Here is a 20165-nt window from a genome sequence, read left to right as displayed (position 1 = left end):
ATCATATTTGACTCAAATGTAAAAATCAGACTTTGAGTTGCTGGTAAACTCCATTCAACATTAAGCAAATTCCTTAATACATTTGAGCTTCACTTTCATCATCCGCAAACCGGGAATGACGACATAAAACTTGCCGAGGAATGAATGATATAATGCAGGGATAGGGTTTTGAAATTGTAAAGTTCTAGACACATGCTAATTATGTAACAAATGTTAAAATAGCATTACCTGAAAGATTATATGGTGTTAGTAATTTCGACCAATTTAAGCTTGCTTAGAAAGGTCAAGTTGTTAGAAATAGTTGGTAAAACTCAAGGGATTAAGTTAGATGCCAAGAGTCTGATGATGAAATTACAGAAGCTGTGTTCATCTGCTTTATCCAAGAAGATCATTTGTTGTTTTCCTGTTTTTGTAACTAGTGATCAAAAGTTGACCCTAAACGATTTCAGCTCCTTGAAAGGTCTGTCTCCTTCTGTCCCCAAACTGGTCCTCACCCCCTCCTCCCCCCCACCCTCCCCGCGCCCGTCGTTTCTAGGCCCCTGCAGGGGGACTACATTTCACAGAACCCCCTCCAGGGCCTGGAGGGGAAGGTGCTGTGACGTCCTTCCACGCTCGGTCGGAACACCTTCTCCCTCCTCCCGGCCCGCCGGCCCGCCGTCGCGCCAGCCGGCTGTCCCGCGGGCCAGCCGCCCCGGCTCACGGCAGCGCGGCCCGCGACCCGCAGCGTCCCCGAGCGCGGCTGCGGACGCCCCGGCAGCGGCGCGCCACGCACGGCGCAGGCTCGGCGGCCCGAGCAGGCGCGTCAGCCGAGCTCGGCGGTGGCGCGGGCGGCGGGGACGCAGCTGCCCCCGCTTTGCGCCCGCCGCACCCCCAGAAGCCACCGCCGTCTGGGCCCCGCGCCGCCGCGTCCTCGCCTGGCGGCTGCGGGCGGGGGCGCCTCGGGTAAGAGTCAGGGGCTCCACTCGGCTGGGGGTAGGGGTGGGGGGCAGAGAGGACGGGGAGTGGGCGGCGGCGGTGGTCTGGGGACCGGAATAAATGCTCTGCGGAGAGACCGGGTCAAGCCTGGGAGGCGCGGGGAGCACTGCGGCGTGCAGCGGGAGGAGGTGAGCGCTGCCCTCCGCGGGGAGAGGGGCACAGGGCGCCCGGCAGCCGGGTCACGGATGCGGTGGCGTCCGCGGATACGCTCCGGAAGGAGGGATGCGGAGAACTGGGGGGGCGTTGGGGGAACGCAGGATTTGCGGGGAGGGCTCCTTGCGTTGTTTTGTTTGTGAAGCTCCTTCAGTCATTGCAGTTGTCCCCCTTGAAAGGTTGGAGGTGAAGACAGAGAGCGTAGGGTTGGATTTCTGTCGACCCTTCAGCCCGTTAAGGATGGCCCTCCTGATTTCCCGGGGAAGAATGTGAAGGTGGGAGAAGTACCTGCTGCTGGGGGCAAAGGTGTCTGGAAGCAGATGCCACCGTAGGATGGGGAAGGGAGCGCCCAATGCTGGAAGTTGACAGAGGAGAGCCTTCTGTTGTTGCTCTTGGCCTGATAAGCCCCCTCTGTTGTCCTCAGTAGAGAGAACCAGGGAAGAAGCCCTTCTGGCTTCCCTCAGGGGCTGTAAAGGATAAATGGGAGAAAATGAGAGTTCCTGGGAGGAAGGAAGATGCAAATTATGACATTGGAGAAGGAGAATTATCCAGGTGAGATAGGAATTAAGTTAGTGTTGAGGATTATGATAGATCTCTTAGTCTGCAGAAAACAATGATGGGGAAACAATTTATGGTTTGGAAATGAAGGACTGCAAAAGAGGCTTAAATATTCCAGTGTCACTAGATGCTTAAAGTTTTTTTCTTTTTGTCTTTCTCTCCCTTTTGTTAATGCATTGGACCGGCAAGAATATAATTCTCATTTGAGCATAGAGAATGTTATTAAAATAGGACTGAGAAGATTATTTGGAAGGGTCTGACCACACTTGCTATTTTTTTCATATAATGTTACAGAATTTGTGGAGTCGAAAATCATCTTGATGATAAATGTTAGTAACATGAAAGTGGGAAAGCCAACAAGCTAACTTAAATCAATATGATCCTATTTTGAGTAAAATGTAACTTGCAAATTTAATGCATATAAGTAAAAAACAATGAATATAAAGTGTGAAACTTTTGGTACTAATTTTTTATCTCTATCAGTTCTTTAATATTTAGAATTATCTTTTCCTTTAGAATAGTTTTATTATTTTTGAAAAAAATGTACATGCAAAATTCAAACTATAGAAATTTAAAAAGGAAATAAAGAATCCAATGTACAACGATAACCTTTTAACACTGTGTTAAACATCCTTCCTGGTAACTTTCTAAACATTGGGATTATATTTCTGTGAATCACTATTTAACTCTTACTACTAAACATCACACATGTATAATGAAGGCTTACCACTTAGGTTTGAGCAATGAAACTTTCACGTATAAATGCCCTTGGCCATTGGGTAGTCATGGTCTACTCTGTAGAGTCCTATTGTTATCATTTAATGTAAACATTTTCTTGTTCTTTCTTGTAGATTGATCTCCTGAAATTTAACTTTCAAGATGAAGTTTTTATTGGCGATTGCCTTTTTTATTTTAATTTCCTTGTGGGTTGAAGAAGCTTATTCTAAAGAGAAGTCTTCAAAGAAAGGGAAGGGGAAAAAGAAGCAGTATCTATGCCCATCGTACGTTCTTCCTGTCTTATATTCTTATATGGAGAAGTGTTATTGCATTTTTTATCAAAGTAAGGTGGTTTATTAAAACACATATCAGCAAAACTTTTCATATCAGAATATGTACCCATTGGTTTCACGAGAGGTTTAGCACGTGATAGCTATTTTCTAGTGTTTAAAGTAAAGTTTTATAAAGTTTTGTTCATGTTCTGGGATTATATGATTTCTATACATCTTTTATAAAATTAGAAAAAAGCATTACTATTTCTTTCAACCCTAAATATGCAACTATAATTAGATACTGGAATTCTGTGTTTTGAGCAAAGACCAGTTCAAAAAGATGGTTTTAAAAAATATTCCTAAAAATGAATATTAATTTAAAAATTAGATAGCTAAAGTAGGATTTTAAGGTGTATTTAGTTTATATTGATACATGGAAGAAGAAAATTCACATGGTAGATCAGTTTTCTATTTCAGTACTTTTCTGCAAAGGACTTAGATTAGGAGATTAGGTTATTTCTCAAAAAAAAACATGAAAACAAATCCAAATCACCCACTCCTCCTTTTGTGGATTGGACTCTTTTTTTTTTTTTTTTTTTTTTTTTTTTTTAAATAGGAAGGGTTAATATTGTTGGTGAATAACAGCAAATAGTACCTAATGGTTAGAGCAATTGAACAGTGTGTAAGCAAACGACTTACACCAATATAATGTGTTTTTAGGTGATAATATATGTGGTGGTCTGAAATAAAAGTTAATTTGTTGTTATAGGTCAGTTTTGAATTAAGATTTTTTAAATGCCATGTTGATCATGGGTAATTTCAGGATCAACATCATTTAAAGGTAGACTATTATAGTTTGTAGATACTTTGTAAGAGATGTTAAGGCACATTTTAGGAAGGTTATTTTATAAAGAAAGGCTATTAAAATTGTTTTTTGGAATGGGTATTTATATGAGTATGTGAGACTAAAAGTCTGGAGACAGTATCATGATCCACATCAAAGTCTAGAATTAAATAAATTTCCCTATTTAGAAGTATCTGCTGGTTTTCAGGTTTAATAGTCCTGCTGCTTGTTTCAGTGCTGCACAGTCTGATGTCAGGACCAGATTTCTGGGTGTATAATAGGATGGCCCTGAATTCTACTCAGGTGTCCCTCTTGGCCATTTGCCCAACTGGGTATGAGGTATCTGATGGAGCAGGTTCAGGAATAATTGTCATCTGCAACTATCACTGTTCTTCAATGTCAAGAGCCTTGGTGTCACAACCAGGAGATAAGCATTTTAGGGAACTGGACATTGGCAGGCCTTACTCCTCCCAAGTGAAAGGACACATTCTCATGTTTTAGATATTCTTTGTATTAACCATTTATTTGATGATCGTTGGCATATTGGTACAAACTTGCGTATGTCTTAATAATCATGGTCATCCTGTGTGTGGAATCAAGCCAACTTCAATCAGTCAGGTTTCTCTATATGTGGAGGTTCACAGGGCTCTTTTCCTCTTCCTTCTGCCTCCCCCATCAACTGTCATGAGTTAAGAGAGTTCTGAAGATGCCAACACCAACCCTGAGAACTACCATGTATCTTACATGAGTTCTTTAGAGGACATTCTATCCCTTTTCAGAATTATGCTGTTAAATTGTCTTATATATAAAATGGCTATATATTTAAGTATCTATACTTAAGACAGATTTTTAAAGTTAAATCTAGTAGGTTAATTAAGAGTGAAACCATATAGGTTCTGTTCTGATGAATATGAATATCTTCAAGCAGAAGGCCCAACATACACTTGGTAAGCCCATATCACAGTATTTTAGACGTGTTGGTAATTAATTGAAATTTTATCTTTGAAATTTTCTAACACAATTTTAAACTTTTTAGTATTTTATTTTTTTTTATAGTTATGAGACTAGCTAAAGCATTATTAACAGTTGCCATGGTGATGCTGCCAAAAATCTGACTTATTAAAAAGTAAGTGTGCCTTGGAGAATAAGATTTACATATTTTTTGTTTGAGCATTTTATTAAGAATTTTGACTTATTATCACTGAATTCAGTGAACTTCAGAAGACTAGAGTTTTCTCTGGCTATGTTTGGATCCATTATATTAAATTTCTTTGAACATCCAGATTAACAACCTCAGCTTTAATAATGTGCTGTGAAAGAATATGCAAATCATTTGTATCTAGAGGATGATCCAGTTAGCCCATCTTATATAAGTTGAAAAGTATAAAACATTTTGACTAAGAGGAATATTTGAGATTATGAAAGTTAGGTTCAGATCACATCATAATACTCTTTAATATGGGGAAGCCTTAGTGATTTTTTATTTAATTTTTTTTTCAGTAGAGTTGAGGCATTGGAGTTGTATAGACATAGGCAGTTAATGTATGAGTGTAGCAAACACAAGCACAAATTTTCTGTTTCACTGTTGTGATAATATCTTTCCCCCAACCAAGACTGTATATAAGAAGAAAAAGGTTTTAAAATGTAGAAGAAATAAAAGACTTGGGGTCCTTAACATTCTAGGGTTCAATTTTGCTGTTGAGCTTGAATTATATCATAAGCTTTTCCTGGCTCTTTTACTATTTTTTTTTTTTTTTAATTCACATTTTTTTTTGAGATGCTGTAACATAAATTTATGCTGTTGTTTTTTGATGTGTAAGTGAAACAGCCATATGACATTGACAGGCTATCTGATAAATCTCCTTTCAAACATTTTAGAAATTTAATATATTTTAAAATATAAGAAATAAACTGTAAATGAGAAGATAATTTTGATTAAGTCCTTGGACATAGTGAGCTTTTTATTTTCCAGTTTGAATTTGACATTAACCTTCATTCCTTGGTCTGTCTTCTGGTTGTCTATACAGTCGGCCTGAGAGATTCTGTCCAAATCTATGGCTGTAACTACCATTTATTCACTGTAGTCCTAAATCTCTGTGTCCATTTCAGACTTCTTTGAAGAATGCCATACCCATAACTCCAATATTTTTATGTGGCCATACTTATTTTGACCTCGGGCTCAACTCAACATGATAAAACCTATGTTCAGAAATCCTCCCCACCACTCCTAATACCGTGTTCATTTTTCCAGCAAATGATACCACTACCTCTTTTGCTAATGGAAGTACTGGGGATCACCTTAGACATTCTCTTTCTACCTTAGCGTCTCAAATTGAGTAGTCTCCAAGACTTCTCAATTCAGAGTCTTTGTCAGCTCTGGAAGTGTCCTTCATTTTCACTCCCCTGTGGACACACTACTTTAATTACTCTTCTCCACCTGTTTTGGTGAACTTTTTATTAGTCTCTCTGCTTCTTGTCTTCCTCCATCAATTCATATTTTACTGGAGTGTGTTTTCTGAATCTTCAGTCTACTCAAGTAGTTCCAATGCTTAGAGCCCCTTAAGCGCCTCCATAGCTTTCTATATAAGGTTCTCATTTCTTGGCTTCATACTCAGAGCTCTTGCTAAGCTGGCCTCTGACACCTCTAGCAATATCTTTCTTTACTTCTTCTTTTTTTTTTTGCCATTTGCCACCACTTTTATTTTTTTACACAGAGCACGTACATGTGGAAGAGGGTAGGGGGAGAGAGAGAGAGAGAGACAAAGGAAGAGAATCTCAAGCAGGCTCCACACACTGCACGAAGCCCCACACAGGGCTCTGTCCCACGACCCTGGGATCATGACTTGAGCTGAAATCAAGTGTTGGATGCTCAACCGACTAAGCCACCCAGGCATCTCCAGCAATATCTTGCTATCCCAGTCCCCCTCCCACCTCAACACATATGAGTCAGATCTCATACACACTTGCTCTTTCACACCTCTAGAAGTGTTCTTTCCATTACCTGAAATGCCAATGCTTTGTCTTTAGTTAACTCCTGCCTCAGTGGTCTTGTCTAAATCCATGGCTGTAAATATCACTTATTCACTGTTGACTCTTCTTAGAAAACAAAATTCAACCAAGTAAATTTGAACATCTCATTGGTTTAGTAGCAGATCATGAATCAGGCAGCATTCCATCTAGCAAGTACAGAGATGCTCTGAGGAGTTATACAACATGGAAGGTTTTTACAGGAAGAAGAGTGTGGCAAGAAGTTATTTAGCAAAAAAAAAAAAAAAAGGATTATTTCAGGCAAGGCTACATTCCCTTAGAGGGAAAGGATCTTACTAGATGCATTTCAGGCAAGGCTACATTCCCTTAGAGGGAAAGGATCTTACTAGATGCATTATCTCATCTTTTGGGGAATGGAGAGGGCACATGTGACAGATTCCTCATTGATGCTGATCAGAACATTCCTGACTGACTAGTTAAAACTACATTTTTAGGGGACGTTGAAATGTAGTTGGGTTAGGTATTAGGTCTATATTTGGTGACTTGGCTTAAGTGACACCATTTTGGGCCTGTCGTTTTCTTTTTAATACACCTAAGTCTGTATGTCTGGCCCAGACCTCTCTCTGAAGAGCATCACACCCATACAACCAAATTTTATTTTATTTATTTTATTTATTTTAATTTTTTTTTCAACGTTTTTTATTTATTTTTGGGACAGAGAGAGACAGAGCATGAACGGGGGAGGGGCAGAGAGAGAGGGAGACACAGAATCGGAAACAGGCTCCAGGCTCCAAGCCATCAGCCCAGAGCCCGACGCGGGGCTCGAACTCACGGACCGCGAGATCGTGACCTGGCTGAAGTCGGACGCTTAACCGACTGCGCCACCCAGGCGCCCCATATAACCAAATTTTAATCTGACTGTTCCATAACGATCTCAAACCTTGGGAAACCTTCCCCAATCTGATCATTTGATCTAGATAATGACACTCTGTGCCTCCATAGTTCCCCAACTGCCTATCATGTTTATTATAATACTGTTTGGTAATCATCAGTTGTAATTGCCTGCTTTCCCCACTAGATTGTAAGCTCCTAGAGAGCAGTGTCTTACTGACTCAATCATCAGAGATCACAGAATATATACATACAATAAAAATTTGTTTAAAGAATGAATAAAAACCTAAAGATCTTTGGCTCTTATAAGTCATTATATCTGGGTTTTGTTAAGATACTTGAAAGGAACTTATATAAGTCCCTATGGACCATATTTAGAAATATAGTCTCAATATAGGGACAACTAGATGAGTTAACAACTGGGTAATTAGTGGAACATCTCCAAAATGGATGATGTTTCCTTGTGAAATTTTGGCCTTATCAAGTTTAACATTTTTTTCAGTGACTAAAATAAAACTATACAGGGGAAACACCCAAACTGAGGATCGTGTGATTTGGGAACATACAGTGAATATCTGAGACAATTAGGATCCACTGTGATGTTGAAGGGTTAAAGTGATGGGCTGAATCTAAAAAATATGGAAGTATAAATTGCACTTTTGTCAAGAAATCACCTGTGCAAGGATAGGATGGGGAAAATATGGTAGAAAACATTTGAAAGAAAAAATGAGATACTACGTTAATTATATATATATATATGTATATATATACATTACATGTATATAATTTATATGATACAAATGAGTATATATCATTACTTAAAGAAATTAGTATTTATATTTTACCAATTTTATGTTAAGTGTATTAGTAGAATGATATTATTTGAAGCAAGATTTACAGAGATTTCTGCATTGTGCTAATCAATATTGCAGTAACAATTGAAATAATTAATATCATGTCATACTAGGAAGAACTGAAGAAACTGAGGTATTTGAAAGCTGTTTTCAAATCATTGAAAAACTCTGATGTGGATGAGAAAGTAGATTTTGCTGCTTGTCACCAATAGTTAAAATAAGTAGTAACTGGAGGCACTTGGCATGAAGGGTAATTATTTGGCAGATATATTTTATAGAAAATTTGAACATTGGATAGGTGGTTAGACCATATAGTGATATTTAAGGTCAATTTAATTTGTCATGTTTTTAAGATTCTTTGATTTTATATATTGTATTTGATTACAGCCTTACTATTATCCAATAGAATGAGATAGAGTCATTTGAAAATTTTGTTTCAGGGCGCCTGGGTGGCGCAGTCGGTTAAGCGTCCGACTTCAGCCAGGTCACGATCTCGCGATCCGTGAGTTCGAGCCCCGCGTCAGGCTCTTGGCTGATGGCTCAGAGCCTGGAGCCTGTTTCCGATTCTGTGTCTCCCTCTCTCTCTGTCCCTCCCCCGTTCATGCTCTGTCTCTCTCTGTCCCAAAAATAAATAAACGTTGGGAAAAAAAAAAAAAAGAAAAGAAAATTTTGTTTCAGTGCAGATTTAAACAAATCTGCCTTTATTTTTGGTTCATTGGCTTGGAAAGCCCACCCATATAAAATAAATATATCTTGGTCTTGTGTTAATAATAAGGATTTAAAAACCTTCAGTGGTAGAATCTCTTCTTGGAATTTCATGAACTATCATACTTTTAAAGTATGTCTTTCAAGCCCAGAAGATATTTCTCCTTTCTGATCTAAACCAATAGGAAGAAATATGTCAAGCTACTGTTCTCAAATAATGATTGAGGGATGGCAGATTTAAGTGATCTAGTCATACCTGCCGTAATTTTTAAGAAGGTGGTGTATGTTGATATATTTGTATTTATATGTGCATTATATATGAAACCAGAACATATATAGTGTACTTTCAGAATTTTTGATTGAATAAACCAAAACAAAATAGAATTATCACAACAAAAAACATTACGTGTCACTTCTGTTTGTGCTATCAGCAGGCATAATGTCACTTTTAAATACTGAATTTGTCCAGGCTGTAACCTTTTGGCACATGCTGCCATTTTTGCCATCACTGAGCCTAGGGAATCTTCTACCATTTGTTGAGGACTGTTTGAATTTCAAGTATATGATAGTTTACAGTAAGTGCACTAATATGTTTATAACTTAAATTTAAAATTTCCTTTCTCCCATTTTTGGCCCATACTTGTATCTGAAATATGGGGAGACTTAATAATATACCCTTGATTGATACTAGATGAGGGCTGCTATTATTTATATTAGTGTGTAGTCATGTTAGCATAAAGGAGTCCCATCTTTTTTCCTCCAAACTGTTGGTACTCTACTTTTAAAATCATGACAAAGGAATTTGGTTCTGTGTGTATAATGGAAAACGATGTGGCTTCTCTATATCAATTTGTTCACAAACTAAAAAAAACAAAAAACAAAAAAAAACAACTATATGTGTAAAAGCATTTGGTATGTTATGAGAATTTTTTTTGTCTCTTAGAGATTTGACCATTTAATGATAGCATTTGTATATATCAGTTATATGTGGTAGAAGGGTAGATGTACTGAATAATCAAAGCTATTACATGTTGTCTAAGTATAATATTAGCTATTTTCTTCCTATTCTGATTTTCTTACCTACTATTGATTATAATAGAGTGGATTGATTTTAGTTTAGTTCTAGTTTCTTCCTGATGGAAACATTCAAGATAAATGTGTTGGCCAAAAGATGAAAAGCTGATTGCAAAAGGGTGTGGGTAATTTCTGTAATGAATACAATTGAAAATTGTCTGTATTATTATTACCATAACACATCTAGCTTGAATATGTCACTAATGTTTAGTTATGCATTTTTTTTACTACCTGTTAAACAATCCCAGCTTACTGGCATGCTGTTGTTTTGCCATCAGGTGAATTAATGATCTTCCCTTTCCAAATAATTTCCTAGGTTTTGAAACTGGCATCCTCATTACTCTAGCTACTCAGGCATGAAACTTAAATGCAACCTGTCTTTCTTTCTCTTAGAATGATTTCCTCTATCTGTTCGTTGCATCTCCACTTACCGTCATTTTGAACTTTTTTCCTCAATAGTTTTCTAATTATTTGCCCTATTTTTTCTCTGGTCATTATTATTCATCTTATATATTGTTTCCATTTTCATCTTGTTAATATTATGTTCAAGACCCACAATGTCTTCTTTTTGCCTGATGGATCCTAGTGCAAACTCTTTACTTTGATTTTCAAGGGCCTCTCTAATTTGCATCCCAAACTTTATGTGAAACTACCCTCTAGTTTTAGAAAGGTTGATCTGCCCTTGCTCCTAAACTACTCTTGCCAATGTTTATGCTTAGACATGTTTATGTTTAGAATGACAACACCTTGGTTAATCTGTGCAGGTCTCAGTCGTCCTTCATGATTCACCTCAAGTATTACCTTACCTTATGAAATTTTTAAAAATAGTTAGAAGTTTCAGTTGAGAATAAGGTTAATATAAATTGATAGCATGTGCTGGCTATTTAATACTTAGTCTTGGACATTGATAGAAATACTATTTTTAGAAAGAAAAAAGTATTAATATCATGGTGGGTATAAATTCTGGTTGCCATCATTTGTGATCGTTAGAATTTCATGGGAATTTGTTAAGGAATCATGATCAGGATTTGCAGGAACATGAAAGTCTGTTGTTTGGTTGGTTGTACTGTGAGTTGTTTTCCTTGAAGAATAGAAGAGTAGTTACCTGCTATTTGAGGAGTTATTACACAAGATGAACTAGACTTCTTTTGCATGATGTCGACTTATAGAACCGAGATCAAAGAGAAACATAGAGGAAGACAAGTTCAATTTTAAAGGATATGATAGAACTGTCCAAAGAGAAAATGGATTTCTTTGGGTAGTTCTTTATTGCTAATAAAATGTGGCTTGGGTAGAGATACTACCCAAATCAAGCCTCACTGGGAAATTACAGAATTTAAAAGTTGTTCTCATCCCCAATATTTCATGAGTCTATGACTAGAATTAATGTTAACTCCCTCTTCTTGAGTCTTTTTTTGTTCATACTGCATGTTTTGATATTTGATTATATTTAATAATAATACTCTTTATATGGTATCTTTTATTTTCTTGTTGAACCATATATAGTATTAACTCTAACAAATATATGCATACACACACACACACACACACACCCCTCATCTAATATCTATATATACATATATCTCAAGTGTTTACAATTTATGGTTAACACAATATGTTAACTCTAACCATATATAACAAATGTATACACAGACACACTTTTATTTAGCATGCATAATGAGAATCTTATGCAAAGTATCTCAAAGTAGGCAGAATGTGAAAGTTTAATGTATATACATACATATACACACATATACTTAGTATATATGTGAAGGTGTGTGTGTGTGTGTGTGTGTGTGTGTGTGTGTATACACACACCCATAGTATACATACACATACACAATTTTATATTCTGTCTACTTCAAAATTCTTTGCATAAGAGCCCCACTATGCCTGCCAAGTCAAATGGAATAAAATGGGTGACTGACTATACAGAAATAATATAGATCAATCTTTTGATGGGTCAGTGGCTGACTGGGACTGGGATTAAAGGTAACACCTTTAAAGTTCCCTTTGTATGTCTGCTAAATCATGATGGTCAAGCATTGTAATATGGGAGAAAGAACACTCCTGTATCTCAGTTAAAACTGTTGCTGATTGGTTTTATGACTGAATAAGTTACTAATTTGGGGGGTCTCTACTCATTTGTATAGGGAAAAGTTTGATTTCAGTAGTCTCCCAATTTCACTCATCCATCATTCATTTATGACAACTGTATCTTTTATGACTTAATCAAGTTTTTTTTATCATTCTTTTGGTACCTTTATATTCAGGGTTAACTCCTTTTGTTTTTGTTCCTCTTTTGCTTTCAGATTAAAAACCAGCCAAACCCACCAACAGAAAAAGAATACACAAAATTCTGTTTCTTGACTAAGTTAATTACAAAGGGAGCTAAATTTCAGAGTTGACTTATTAAAATGTATGCATTTCATTGTATTCCAAAGTAGATTAATGTATGTAGAAGGTGAATTGTTTGTGTTATTAGCGTACCAATTTTTATACATTAAGGAATTTGACTTACAGAAATGTGCCTTTTTTTTTCTTTTGGAGATACAGTAATATGGTAAAGCACAGAGTATATTTGCAGAGATCTTCTCTATTCTCATTGTGTTACTACCTGAAAGAGACAGAACACTGCTGTGTTCCACAAAGCAGAGAACTTTTTATAAAGGATTTCTTTTACCGTAGACATTTTATGGAAATTTATGCTTAGAATTCATGAGGCAAATTATTCAAATTTATGTACATACAAATAGCTCCTCTGAGACATGATGTAAATATGAAATAATATTTCTAGAGCTCTGATTGGAATAACAGCAAAACACTGACTAAATCACTAATAGAATATGTTGGTTAACTTGAAACAGCTGACCTTTATTGGTCCTCTTTTAGGAGAACAATAGTATGGATTCATGACTGTTCAGGGAAGTTTATACCATGATTCCTGGGAATAACCTCATAGAAAATACCAATGTATTAATGAGTAGATGAGTAATGAGTGCCCTTTTGCATCAATATTTAGCTCTCCATTACACCATGGGCATAACTGACAAAATGATCCAAATTCTTACTACAACACTTTTCAATATCGCCCAGAATTTTGTATTCATTTGACTATGATATTTTTGGCTTAATTCTTCAGATGTAGATGCTTTCAGTTATTCAGAATCTGTACTGATTTATTTTGTGTGGTGATCCAGTCTTGGCTGGGTCTTCACAATGTTTCCAATGATCCTTTTACTTGGCCCTTGGTGTCTCTGTTTTTCTCTCTCTCTAATAATTGTTTTATTCTTGAGCCTACCCCTTTGAGTCTTAGCATACAGTCTTAGTTTATTTCAAAGACAAACAAATAGAAGTAATTGGGTGGAAACTCTCCCAGTGCCTGTCTTCACTCTAAAGCTACCTATACTATCCTTTCTTTTCTCCTTTCCATGTGACATAACAGGAAAAGGGACTTCCTTTTGTCCTATCTCCTCTACTCTCTTCTGAGACCTACCTCTATTGCCTTACCTCTGCTCTCCCGAGTTTTCAATTTGCTTTTCTTTCTTTGGCTTTTTTTTCCCCCCTAAGGGCTTACAAATATACTAAATTGTCTCTCAACTGAAAAAAAAAAATATATATGCAGTTTTTTTTTTTTTTTAAGTTTATTTATTTTGAGAGAGAGAGTGCAAGCTAGGGAGCGGCAGAGAGAGAGGTAGAGAGAGAATCCCAAACAGGCTCCATGCTATCAATGCAGAGCCCAACTTGGGTCTTGAGCCCACAAACCATGAGATCATGACCTGGGCTGAAACCAAGAGTCAGATGCTTAACTGACTGAGCCACCCAGGCGCCCCTACTGTATAGTTTTTATTTCTGTTTTTGTTTTTTCCTTCCTAGTATAGTTTTTATATTCCTATTTCATTAACTTTGTTTTTTCCCTCTGTTCACTACCATGTATCTTAAATTAATAGCCTGCAATGGTCTATACTTTGTCTGGGCTATTCATTATTTCTTTCCTTTCCTTTCATTGAATTTCTTGGAATTGTGAAAGCCATACATTATTGTGGTAAGAAATGAAACAATGTGTACTACGTAATATTCTTAATGTTCACTCCTCTGTTAATATTAACTCCTGTTACCATTGTACTTTTTGGTGAAGATATTTTATTCTTTTTAAGCAAGTCTATTGACTTTTGAGTCCTTCTATGACTTGATAAGGACTAATGATTGTCTTCTACATCCTGACTCAGTCTCCTACCCTAAGCATCCATCTTTTGGCTACTAGCACTTGACTCACTCTTGGAACTTTTTTCCTGATTTAACTGATTAGCCACTTTCACTAGCTATTCCTTTTTAGTGTATCCTGAAATACTGGGTTTTACCAGATATTCATTCTTGGTCCTTTTAGCTTCTTACTCATCAGTTTTTTTTCCTGAGTAATTTCTACTTGTATCTGTGGTTATCCACACAACTTTAGGTGTAACTACTCCTGTGGGTTCCCCATAATTATTTTCAACTTCCTGCTGGACCTCAGAGTTCATGTATCAAGCCGGCTCTACCATCTGCATTTCTCAACTTTGTACTCAGCCTTTCATGAAAAATGGCAGAAGCATCTTTCTTCCATGAGCTCTCTCCCTGATCATCTCATCAGTTACTTATCCTATTGATTCCTGTTTAGAAATGACTCATATCTGGCTGCTTCTCCCCATCCCTGCTATTATGGTCTTGGTCATTTTCTCATCATTTCATCTAGAATCTTTTATTGAAATTGCTTACCTAGTTGCCTGAACTCCAGCCTGCCTTCTCCACTTTAGTTCATACTGCACAGCAGTGGCTCTCCAACTGTTGGTCTTAGCACCCCTTTGCAATCTGAAGCATTTTGAAGGCCACAAAGAGCTTTAGTTTGTGTGAGTTATATGTACTGATATTGTCTTATAAATTGAGACAAATTTTTAAAATATTAATTAAATCACTTAACTATACTTATTACATCTTAACATAAACAACTTAATTTTTATGAAAAGTAACTATATTTTCAAAAACAAACAAAAATAGTGGGAGGAGTGGCTGTTGTTTTACATTGTTGCATATCTCTTTCCTGCTGGCTTAATGGAAGAGAGCCAGATTCTCATTTTGGCTTTGTGGTATATTGTTTTGATTGGAGTAGGTAAAAAAAGTATGACTTCACACAGACATGTAATTAGAAAAGGGAAGATTATTTTAATAGCCTTTTCATAGCTGTGAATATTCTTTTTTAATGCCATGCCAAAAGTTAACAAGTGAGAATTTCTTAAAAGTTAATTGCGGTGTTAATTCTGAAATCAGATCAGTGAACATTTTGTTCTCTGTTGTACGAAAATCTATTGGTTTCCCCCCCTTTTTTTTTACACTTTCTTAGTTTTATTACTGTTCACATTTTTTTAGTGTCTTAAATTGTTTTTGGAACAATTTGATTTCTGTTTTTTTTTCTATTTTCATTGAGATGTAACTGGCCTATAACACTGTGTTAGTCCAAGGTGTACAACATAATGATTTGACATATGTAAGTAAGGTGAAATGCTCACCACAGTAAGTTTAGTTAATATCCAGCACATAGTTATACAATTTTGTTTTTCTTGCAATGAGAATTTTTAAGATTTACTCTTTCAGCAACTTTCAAATACACAGCATAATATTGTTAACTATAGTTACAGTGAATGACTGTAACATAATTTTATAACATTCTCCATTGGCCATGAGGAAAATATTGGCTTGCTGGGTTTTGCAAATGTTGACACATTTCATTATACAATATCAAAAAATCACATCTCTCTAATGTCACTTCCAATCTCACTGGAAAGTCTGTTAAGTATTAGAAAGTATTGAAGCTCGTGATGGTGAGTATTACCTTGTCTAAAATTCCAATTTTTGTGTGAAAATTTACAATTTATTATTGGCAGCAAATACTATGCTCTTTGCAGTTTTTCTCAAAGTTAACAAGCTCTCTCGATTCACTTTTGAAAAATTGTTTGCTAAGTAACTAAGACTAAATTACCATAGTTTTTCTGTGTTGTTCCATGAAAATGGTGTTCCATAAGAAGTGTCTGCTTTGGCTAGAACATCAGTGACCCAATTGCTTTTCTTTGGACCTGTTAACATAGTTCGATGTTCTGTGTGGGTACTTCCCATTTTGTTCACACAGAATATTAAGACAATGTGGATTTAAATTTCAAAATTCAATAAAATTAGCATTTTAGTGCTTCTTTAAGAATATTACTTAGGAACACTGTTTTTAAAACTATTTATTTATTTACTGCTAACATGCAAAAGTAAAGGACTGTTAATACGTATAAGTATTACTTTCTTGATTTGCGCACTGCAGTTTATCCACTGATGCTTTTGTGGCATCGGTGTAAATGTCAGTATAGTGAAACAAAGCAAATAATATTTTTAAAATTATTGTTTTTATGAAAGTAATTTTGACTCCATGGGCCACCAGAAAAGGTCTTGGGTACCTTCAGGTATTTGTGGACTGCACCTTGAAAACTACTGTATTATAGTGTCAGCAGATCAGTGATGCTCAGTGTATATCCCATCATTTATTTCTCTGACTATGGCTGACCCTTTCTCTTTTCACTTCTATTCCACACCTCTAGCATGCTCTTGGCATACTTAACTTGTCACTGACAAACGTCCCTTTGTGTGCTGTTGTGCATACTGCAACCACTGCCTTGACTTTGTCTTTGTCCTCTCCTTTTTTACCGGTTACCTGCCTCCTCCTCCTCCAGCCCCACCTCAAAAGCCACCTACCTACTCTACGAAAGCCCTATTCTATGTGCAATTAAATGATTGAAATTAATGCCAAATTTAAAGTGAAATTAGTTGAATTAATAAAGAGGAAGAAGAATTAGATTGAAATTCTGGAGAAGAATTGGGCTCTGCTCTGTTACTAACTCGTGGTGTGTTCTCAGATAAGTCACTTTTCATTTTAATAACCCTGATCTGTAAAATGAAAGAATTAGCAGTAAGATTTATGAATTTCTCACAGTTTAGGGAGAAAAGATTATTTGGGATTTTAACATGTGGAAACAATGTTGTCCTGAGTCTGAAGACTGTGGTTCTGTTCTAGAACAGATTAATACATTTGTGACCTTGAATAAGCAATTGTTTTGCCTCTCCAGTCCTCAATTTTCTTATCTGTAAATTGGAAATAATTACCTCCACCTATTTCACAGAGCTTCTCTGATAGTATAATTTGAAATTGTATATGAAAATATTTTCTGAACTGTAAAAGTTCTACCAAGTGGATTACCTGTATTTGTGTATTGTTGAAACCTTTTTAAAGGTTCAAAGGAATTTTACGTATTTCATATTATTCTTGGTCTCATTCTTCTTTTTTTTTTAAATTTTTTTTTTCAACGTTTATTTATTTTTGGGACAGAGAGAGACAGAGCATGAACAGGGGAGGGGCAGAGAGAGAGGGAGACACAGAATCTGAAACAGGCTCCAGGCTCTGAGCCATCAGCCCAGAGCCCGACGCGGGGCTCGAACTCACGGACCGCGAGATCGTGACCTGGCCGAAGTCGGATGCTTAACCGACTGCGCCACCCAGGCGCCCCTTGGTCTCATTCTTCTATCATTACTTAAGCTAATTATTATAGGCAGGAAAAATAATCATGGAGAAAATATCTGAGTAACTTTATTAGACATAGCTTTTTCATAGATTCAGAATGCTAAGATTTGGGTGAATACAACGTATGTGGCACACTCAACGTGAGGGCAGGTGCCATGTGCTTACCTATGACCCTTTTTAATACAATGAATCTATATAGGAGGCAGCATCCTTCTCCCTTTACATGTGAAAAGTTTGTGCTGTGGAGCATGTTTATATAGCTTTCTTAAGGTCATAAATTTAGTAGTATTCTTGTTATCTAATCCACGTGGGTATTTTAGGACTTTTTTTTCTTTTTTTGGTCATACAGCATCATAGTCCATTCCGTTTATTTGGAAGATAAGAAAGCTGAGGTCACAGGAGGAAATGGCTTTCTTAAGGCACACCACAGGCTAGGAGCTGGAAGTAAAACTTAGGTCTCCTGATTCTCAGTGCAATTTTTTTTTATGAGCCTTCTTTCCAGTTTGTATTTATCTAGATGTTATTTCCACCAATGAGAACTCATTTTTCTTTGCCTTGAATTCACTTATCCTTTGTATGTTTTTACCACTTTCAAGTAACACATTAGGTTTGCTTGTGGGATTTTACTGAGATTTAAAACTCATCGATGTTTTATCTAAATAACAGAATGTCAGTTTCTGAGGACACAGTCTTACAATCTTCCTGTTCATTGATGTGGGTTCCACCATATAAAAAATAGTCATTCATTTGATTAATGGTGTTCAATTTGGATGTTAGTTACCAATAGAGTTTTGTAAATAAGAAGTCATTCTAAGCTACTATTGTCGGGAAACAGTATCTGTGCACTCTTTTTTTCATACTGCCTGTACTCATACAATAAGATCTACAAAGGCATAACTACAAAGGAAATGAAGTGTAAAACACACAGTTCTCCTCGACTCTGCTTTCAGGGGATAAAAAGCAATTGTCCAGTTCTTGAGAGATACAAAAGGGAATTATCTTTTAGTGACTATAACAAATTTGGATGCGTGTATTTATCCCCTTTCATATAGAATATTAGAGAATTTTAGTTTTAACTTACCAATAATTCCAGAATCACCTTTTAATTGCTTTATGCAATCTCTGTTTCTCTCTCTTTTCACGTGTGTGTGTGTGTGCATGCATGTATGTATATACGTGTGTGTGTCTGTCCATGTGGGTGTACACATACATACACATATACTTAAACACAAAAGTTGTTGTTGTGTGTATTGTTTTACACGCTTTGAAGTCTAATATGCATATATAGAAATGCACTAATCATAAGTGTACCACTTAATTAGCTTTCACATTTAACCATGGAACCAGCACTCAGATCTAGAAATAGAACGTTACTCAAACTTGAGAAGCCAGTTCATTCTTCTTCCAATTACTCACTGCCTTTTTGAAGATTACCATACAATATGTTAAATTTGCCTATTTTTCAGCTGCATATAAATGGAATAATCCAGTAAATATCTTTAACGAGTGGCTTTTTTTTTTGTTTTATCTGTGAGAGTCATCAACAGTGTTAAATGTCACGGTAGTTGTTACTGTCATTGCTGCATTGTATTCTGTCATATGAATCACTACACTTTATTCTCCTGTGAAGGCATTTGGGTTGTTTCCAAATGCACAGACACACACACCAATAAAGACTTTTATTGAGAACATAAAAAAAAAATGCTTTTGAAAATCATTAAGGAAAAGGCAGGCAACCTAATTGAAAATGACCAAAAGACTATAGCCAAGAGGTCAATAAGCATATTCAATGGTCATTAAGGAAGTGCAGATTAAAATGACAATGGCATGCTATTACACATCCACTAGAATGGCTAAAAGTAAAAAAAAAAAAAAAAAAAAAGAAAAGAAAAGAAAAAAGAAAATACCAAGTGTTAGTGAGAATGTGAGCTACAACTCTCATGTACTGCTGATGAAAGTATGGACTGGTACAAGACTTGGTGAATCATTTAGCAGCATCCAAGACCTGAAATTCATATTCTCTATCACCCAGCTAATCTGTTCCTAGGTATATACTCAGTGGAAATGTGTACATATGTGTACCAAAAGATATGTACAAGAATGTTCATAGAAGCACTGTTTGTAATGAATTACCAAAAATATAATTCATTTTTTAAAGTTTAGATGTGTTTCTTTGATTCAAAATATTCAAAATTTTGGACTAATGCATTTGGCAATGCAGCAGGAATTAGAACTTTGATAGTACTAATACAGATTGGGTTGTCTAGAATAAGAATTATATGAAAAAAGGTAAAATAGACATTTGGAGCTACAGTTAAAGTATCCATAATAAAGATGGACTCCTGTAAGTTACTTCTGGAAATGTGCATCTTCTTGCTTATAAAAATTAGGTAGGTATAGTCAATTCTGTCTTATCAATGGAAATGAAAAGAGTGGCCTTATAGGTAGCTTTAAAAAGAAGGCACAGTCTTTACAATTTTGAGTACATTATATGATTATATTCTGGGATTTCAAAATTCTTTTTTTTTGTTTTTAAGATTATC

The 20165-nt window shown here is 36.2% G+C and overlaps 1 protein-coding gene across 1 annotated transcript in view; it reads left to right on the top strand.

Moving 5' to 3' along the window:
• The first annotated feature begins 707 nt into the window (after nucleotides 1-707).
• The window catches only part of GLRB (glycine receptor beta), a 96341-nt gene continuing 76883 nt past the window's right edge, over nucleotides 708-20165 (top strand). The window contains exons 1-2 of the mRNA XM_086704003.1: nucleotides 708-942; nucleotides 2538-2687. Of these exons, the coding sequence (XP_086560129.1) occupies nucleotides 2566-2687 (122 nt within the window). The 5' untranslated portion in view covers nucleotides 708-942; nucleotides 2538-2565. The remainder of the gene's footprint in view (nucleotides 943-2537; nucleotides 2688-20165) is intronic.

The sequence above is a fragment of the Puma concolor genome, chromosome B1 (genome assembly GCF_028749965.1).
Source record: "Puma concolor isolate L17-30 chromosome B1, mPumCon1.1.hap2, whole genome shotgun sequence".
Classification (NCBI taxonomy): Eukaryota; Metazoa; Chordata; class Mammalia; order Carnivora; family Felidae; genus Puma; species Puma concolor.
Note: the sequence above shows the minus strand (reverse complement) of the source record. Positions and strands in the feature narration are given on the sequence as shown.